Genomic DNA, 7300 nt, shown 5'->3' with positions numbered 1-7300 from the left:
GGGTCTGACAAAGGAAAAGGGGGAGCTTTTCAGGTAGCTTCTTAAAGGGCCATCTCCATAGCCCTTCCCTCGTTACCAAAGACACAACCAAAAACCCCTCACAGAAAACCCAATACATCCCTCCTGCCCTACTTTAATGTGAGGGGTTCATTAAGATTCAGACTTTCCCTCTTGCAGCTTCACAGTTTTTGCTCTAGGGTTGTTGAGTTACCTGTTGAGTCCCTTTTCCAAAACTCCTTTCATCCCCTGCTGTGTGCTCCCAGGATCACGACTTGTGCAGGGGCATCCCACATCCCACCAGGGCAAAATCGTGCCCCATCCCTCTCCCCTCCTCCTTTCTGCCCTTTCGGGTGCATTGCAATGATGGGAGCAATTGCAGAGGCTGGAGAAAACCTCCCCTGCTGCAGCAGAGGTGGCAGAACCAGGACGCTAAGGAGTTCAGTGACCTCGGTCAGCTTCGTGACCTGTTAGTTTCTAAATTAACATTTTCCTTCAGGAGAGCCAAAAGGGCAAAGTGAGCCATCGGCTGGCAGGAATTAAGGAGCCAAGAGCCACACAAGGGAGCTGGGAACCCTGTCCCTGCCGCTCTGTCAACATCCCCCAGCCAGACATGGGTCAGCAGCTTTGCCAGCAACTCAGCTCTGTGAAAACGGGCAATTTGTGGTCCTAGAGTGACAAGAATTATGCTTTTTAGGGGAATAGAAATAAAAAGAGCTATTCCTATGCTGACTGACACAAGAGCTTTGAAAACCGTGCTCTTACAGTGGCTCAGCTGGTCACTTGGAGCAGAGAAAGGTCTTTTCCTACGGCTATGTCAGTGCAAGATCCTGCTGAAAGCTCAGAGGGTTTATTTGCATCTGAGTTTTCCTTCTATTCCTTCCAGATCTCCTCCTTGACTTTCTCATGGTCTAGCTGTATTTGCTTCAAAATTCATCTTTTCTTGCTTTGTTTTTCACCCATTTCAGCCCTGCCCAGGTCTATACATTCATCTGCAAACTTGTCTAGACAGCCCAGGGTCCAGACACAGCTGAGACTGGGCAGATTTTCCAGTTTGCAGGAGTTTCTAGGGCTTTCAAAATTAGCCATATGCCTCTCTATCCTCACCTGGTCCCAGGGGCTCCTTTTGTCCAGATCAACTTTCCATGCATGCAAATGCTAGCAGCCAGTGTGCCATCCCGGAGTGGGAGTGGGTTTGGGAGTTAGTTTTCTATGCAACTTGTGTGGTCAGGAAACCTTTCTCAGCTCTTATAAAAAGTGGGATCACACCTTGTAGGAGCAGCCCAGACCTCACTGACCTGCCCTTGGGCCTTGTGTTGCCAGATAAGGATGTGAAGGACATTCCTGTCCCCCCTGGCCAGTCCTTCACCTACAGCTGGAGGATCACCACTGAGGATGGGCCAACGCAGGCAGATCCTCGCTGCCTCACCCGTTTTTACTACAGCTCTATCAACCCGGTCCGAGACACGGCCTCAGGCCTGATTGGGCCCCTCCTGATCTGCTTTAAGAAGTCCATGGATCAGAGGGGAAATCAGGTGGGTCCTTCCTTTGTCACCTCAACTGCCAAGCTGAAAGGTTGGAATAACTGCAGTGGGTGAAAAATTTGGGTAAAACCAAACTTATCTGTCCTGTTCGCTTCAACCCTACTATCAGTCCCAATGCTCCTGCCTTCCCCATCCTCCCTTCTCTCCAAACCTGGACCCTAACTGCTGTGAAATAGCAGTAAACTCTTCTCCATGCACCCAGGCTAAGACCTGGCAGCTACGTTGGGCTGCAGGGGTGCTCTGATTACACTAGCAATAACTGCTTCCCTTTTTGCCTTCCAGATAATGTCAGACAACACGAGGTTGGTGCTGTTTTCGGTCTTCGATGAGAACTGCAGCTGGTACCTGGAGGAGAACATCAGGCGGTTCTGCACCGATGCAGCCCATGTAGATACCCAGGACCCCCAGTTTTACACCTCCAATGTGATGCACAGTGAGTGCTCGGCCAGGGGCTCCCTGCAAAGCCTCGCAGACACAGGCTTATCCCTGCCTCAGGGAACAAGCAGGGAACATGCAGCAGCTTGGCAGCGAAGTGGGAATTGGGTCCTGATTAAATGTTTCACCCCTGCTCTCTTCCAGCTATCAATGGCTTTGTGTTTGACAATCTCCAACCAAAACTCTGCCTGCATGAAGTTGTGTATTGGTATGTCCTGAGTGTCGGGGCCCAAACAGATTTCCTCTCCATCTTCTTCTCCGGAAACACATTCAAGCGCAACATGGTCTTTGAGGATGTGCTTACCCTTTTCCCATTTTCTGGAGAAACGGTCTTCATGAGTTTGGAAAAGCCAGGTTAGTAACATGGGCTGTTCTATAAAACATTGGCTTGGCATTGCAGCAGAGATAAGTGAGCAGCTCCAGCCAGGTCTCTGGTACCCGATCACGTTTTGGCAGCCCTGAGAGCAAAGGGATGCACAGCCTGCTGGAACAGCAAAGTGAGGGGCAATGATTAAATTAAGGCCCCATGGACCTTGCATCTGCACCCCTGGCTCCAGGCTTGGAGGTCAAGAGGAGCAGCAGTGCTGTCCCTGCTATGGGTTCAGCCACTGGTCACAGCATCCCATTTATGTCCACACCTTTGCAAGGACAGAAATCACAGACATGGAGAAGTCCTAGGAAGGACTTGCTTCAGAGTTTGGTTTTATTTCCCCCCACTCAACGGTTTTTCCTTAGCATTTGCAAAAGCAGCCCCGTTAACCATTTCCTCACTCACAGAGGAAACACAGAATGCATCATGTGATTGCAAACACCGATACGACGGGCACAAGCGCTGCACCCTGAGCCAAGCTGGCAGGGTTTCTAGACAGCCCAGAAAGCTTTCTAAAACCCAGCCAAACATTGCATCCGTTGCAGCTCCCATTTTTGCCTGCTGCTCTGAAGCCAGCAGCAGATGACAGCTGTCTCCAGCGTCACAGTCTGGTTATTACCCACCTCCTCACCTGCCCTGGGCCCCAGGAGAAGAGGTGCTGGCTGCGGGGAGCAAACGCGTTGGCGGGGGATGTGAGCAAGAGACAGCCTTTTTGTTTCTTTCTCCTGGAGTGGGAGGGACGTGACAACTGTGCCTGGGAGAGAGGCGTATTTGACAGCACCAGCGTGTCTTCGGGGTGGATAATGGTGATTACTCTGTTGCTGGTAATAATCCTGGAGGTTTTCTGGGTTCTCAGTGCATTGACTGTTCTCACCAAGCTGTGGTTGGGGTGTCACGGATGTGTCTCGCTAAGCTGTGGCAGGAAACACCGGCCCTGCTGATGGTGCTTGTCAGGACTGGCTCTGATGTTGCCAGCAACCCTGACGTCTCGTAAGTCCAGTTGTAAGATATGCTAGGGATTATGAAAACATGAAATCACTATCATGAAGCAGAGGCTGCCTGAAAATACAGGTTACACTAGCAAGGGAGCAGCGTGGGGATGGCAGCTCTTCCAATTTCCCACTGTGGTGAGCTGATGGTGTCCTCTTGTACTCTCTTGAGACAGGTGTGTGGACACTGGGGTGCCTGAATCCCAATTTCAGAGACCGAGGGATGCACGCCAAGTTCACAGTCTCGCAATGCCACCATGAGCAATACTCTGATGGGGAAGATTATGATTTCGAGGACGAGGAGGGTGCCTTTGACTTCCAACCCAGGGGCTTCTCTAAAAGAAAGAGAAGGCTCAGGCCATGTGTGAATGAGCAACTGGACAATATCACCTCTACCAGAAATGAGACTGAGAAGCCAAGGTTGTGCGTGACAGAACCCAGCCATGTGGCCCTCCTGAGCAATGGCACGAATCCCCCTTCCAACGGCACATCAACACATTTGGGAACAATCCCACATCCACCTGATATTTCCATGTCTTCCCTGCCAGAGACAAGCTATGACCCAGTGTCCTATGAATCCTTCCTGAAAGATGAACAAGAATTGTCAAAAACCATCAGCCAGAATGAAGGGTTTGGAGCTCTCCCACCTAGAGAACGCTTGGTGAGTGTCAGTGAAGGGGTCCATGGTGCTGTGACCTCCGGAGAATATCAGCAATGGCTGCACCAAGCCACACAAGCTCCAGAAGATGCTCTGGCAGGACAGAAGGTGACAAAAGCCTCGGAGGTCCAAGAGCCAGTAAAAAGGACTATGGTCCAGTCTGGTGGTACATCAGAGATCCTGGAAGGAGAGCCTCAAAAGACAAGTTTGTGGGACTCAATTACTTATTCCAGCAAAGCTCCTCTTCAAGAGAACAGGAACTCATTTTATGAGAATGACTTGGAGAGCAATCTGGGACTTCAAGACGTGTTTTCACAGGGTGCTGAGGACAACCTGCTAGGAGCGACTAATGAAATATCCTTAAATCTATATGAGCCAAAGGAGACAATCACCACAGAACCAGCTTTAAGTACTGATCCTAACTCTTCCTCCACGCTGGACAATCTTTCTGCATCTTCAGATGAGACAGCAGACAACAGGACTTCTCATGCAGTGGTTCACAGAAAAAGCAATTATACATCAAATGAACTCAATGCTAGGCTGGAAAAAAGACTTCACAAAGGGGTTTCGCAAGGCTCTTATGAACCTTTTGAAGGGAAAAATGTTTCTTCCTCAAACCTGGGGCTCAGCAAAGCTGTACAACAAATCCTCACAGATGAGAGTAACTCCTTGCCTGCAAAGAGTGGATCAGAACAAGAAGCCAGTGAACTTGCCAAAGACACAAGAAACAACCTTCTGGAAACCACCTTTGCACACACCAATGACCTTGAGCCTTCCAACTACATAATGACGGAAGAGAGGGATGAATTAATCTTGGAGGCAGTGTTTCAGGATGGTACAGCTGCTAAGGAATTGCCAGAGATGGATAGTTTTGCCTTTCCTGAATCAAATGTCGTGGCCAATGCTTTCTTAAACAGCCCTGAGCAGTTTCTGAGACACAGAGCTCCAGCTCCAAATGTGAGTAGCCCTGACCATGGGCCTCGACAAGACAGGTCACTGGAGAGCAGAGGCTTGGTGCATGGTCTGGGTCTTCCCAACACCAGCTGGCCCGGCAGCAGGGAGCCCCTCTCTGAGAGTAACAGAGCAGAGCAGGACCTGGCCAGCCAGACCCCTGAGACAGCAGTGAATAAGAAAGCCCCAAAGGCGTGTGGACCTCCTTCCTCATTTTGGAGCACTCGCTTCAAAAAGAGGTCTCTGATATCAGGGAACACTTTGCCTGAGATGACAGTGGCCCAGCAAAGCCTGGAAGAAAAATCAAACATGGTTGAGGGGAGACTACACCCAGGCAAGGATGTTCCACAAGCTCTGCTTGGAGATAATGCTGATGAGATGCATCCTGAGGAGAGGTCAAGCACAGATGGGGGTGTACAGAGCAGCAGTGAGGGGGCCCAGCACAGTGGACACCCCTTCCCCACATGGGGAGCACTCGGGAGCAATAAGATAATGGCAACAAGCAGCTCAGAAACACAAGCTGCTGTTGTGCCTGCAGACCTGGCCTCAAACTGGGACCCAGTCTCCCTGGGAGAGCGGAGCCCAGCTTTGGCCGAGCTGCAGTCAGACAGAGGTGCTGTCAGGGGGACTTCTGGGAGCGAGCCAGCTGAAGGGAGGAGCCAGATGGAGGAGGAGACAAACTCTGTGGAGCAGCTGGGTCAGTTCAGTCCTCAGCATCCGCAGGTCAGGGCCAATGCCACAGAGAAATATGTACCTGAGAACATATCTGGTCAAAGCCCAGAAGAGATCCTTGTGAAACCCGCCTCCAAAGAGAACTATACCCTGTCTCCAAGCAGCCCCCTTCTCAATAACAGCACTGCCAAAAAAAGAGACGAATATGTGCAAGCCAGTCCTGATGGATGGCAGGTGCTCAGTGGGGAAGATGTCCTCAGAGAAAATGGGAAGAGGGAGGGCCATGGCCTAGGAGAGCTCAAGGAGGATGGGGAAAGCAACAGCACAGCTGGGAAGAGGAACCATGCCCCAGAACATAGGGAGAGACAGGCTCTGAACAACAGGACCCATTCCAGCCCCTCGAGGGCAGACAAGCTGGACTATGACGAGTACAGCGACGCAGAGCAGACCATGGAGGATTTCGACATCTATGAGGAAGAGGAGCATGATCCACGCTCATTCCAGGGGGAGATACGGCAATACTTCATTGCAGCAGTGGAGGTGATCTGGGAATATGGGAACCAGAGACCCCAGCACTTCCTAAAAGCCACGTAAGTGTGACTGTCCCTCCTGTATTCCTTCTGCACTACGTGGCATGGCTTGGTGCATGAGTTGGCATGTCCTAACAGGCAGGATCACAGGTTCATGGCTGTGTGAGCCAGCCAAGCAGCGCAGGGGAAGGATGCTCCCAGCATCTCCCCTCCACCTGGGGAGTTTTGTAACTCCAGCAACTTTGAGCTTCCTTGCAATCGAGTCAGGGATGCTCTAGACTCTGCATCACCCCTGCCCTGCCATGGCTGTCCTCCCTATGGGACAGTATCACCCGACTTGCTTCACTACCCTCACCCCAGCAGGCACCCCTGGAGCGGCAGGAGGAAGCCTTTCCAGCAGTACCGCAAGGTGGTTTTCCGAGAGTACATGGACAGTTCCTTCACACAGCCGCTGCAGCGGGGAGAGCTGGACGAGCACTTGGGCATCCTCGGGCCGTACATCAGGGCAGAAGTTGAAGATGTCATCATGGTGAGTTGAAAGTTCCCATTTCCTGTAAGACCTGAAATCCCCCCTGCTGCTGGCTATGCTTAGACAGAGGGAGTGCTGAGGTGGGTCTGCAGGCTCTGCGATGCCCATGGGCTTGAGGGCAGGACCTGCCCTATTTGCTCTCTGCATGGCATGTGGATGGCACCAGGTTGGAAGACAGAGCCACCATTTGAAGGGCTTCATTGGAGGAACCTCTGAGTGTTCAGATGCAAAGCCCTGGACCTGAGACAGACCCAACCCCCTGTAACAGCACAGTCCAAGCAGCTCCTGGGCTCCATGGGGAACGTTTTGGGTGAACAGATTGTAAAAAGGGTAATGAGCTAAGCAGGGTCCAGTACAGCTTGTTTGGGTGCTCTGTGTGAGGGCAGGCTCAGACTTCCCTTGCCACCAAATGCCCTACAGCACCCACCTAAGGAAGAGGTGAAAGGCTCTGCACTAGGTTCAGGACTCATATGCCTGGAGGTTTTCACTGAAAACAGGATGGATTCAACACTTTGGGTTCCAGAGACAGTCGTGTAGCTGACCTTGCTCCCATTGAGCACGGAGAGCGCCTCATCCTGCTGACATGACCAGGATGCGCTTTCCACTGAGGATCACTCTGCACAGC

General features: G+C 51.6%; 1 protein-coding gene across 1 annotated transcript in view; it reads left to right on the top strand.

The window, feature by feature from the left end:
- Positions 1-1320: 1320 nt before the first annotated feature.
- The window catches only part of LOC104540709 (coagulation factor VIII-like), a gene marked incomplete at its 5' end in the record, with an annotated part of 12443 nt that continues 6463 nt past the window's right edge, over positions 1321-7300 (top strand). Inside the window, 6 exons of the mRNA XM_010184575.1 lie at positions 1321-1532; positions 1824-1974; positions 2121-2330; positions 3512-5138; positions 5427-6206; positions 6510-6675. Coding sequence (XP_010182877.1) covers positions 1321-1532; positions 1824-1974; positions 2121-2330; positions 3512-5138; positions 5427-6206; positions 6510-6675 — 3146 coding nt within the window. The remainder of the gene's footprint in view (positions 1533-1823; positions 1975-2120; positions 2331-3511; positions 5139-5426; positions 6207-6509; positions 6676-7300) is intronic.

Source organism: Mesitornis unicolor, unplaced genomic scaffold, assembly GCF_000695765.1.
Source record: "Mesitornis unicolor isolate BGI_N332 unplaced genomic scaffold, ASM69576v1 scaffold8525, whole genome shotgun sequence".
NCBI lineage: Eukaryota > Metazoa > Chordata > Aves > Mesitornithiformes > Mesitornithidae > Mesitornis > Mesitornis unicolor.
This window is presented reverse-complemented; position numbering and strand designations above follow the sequence as displayed.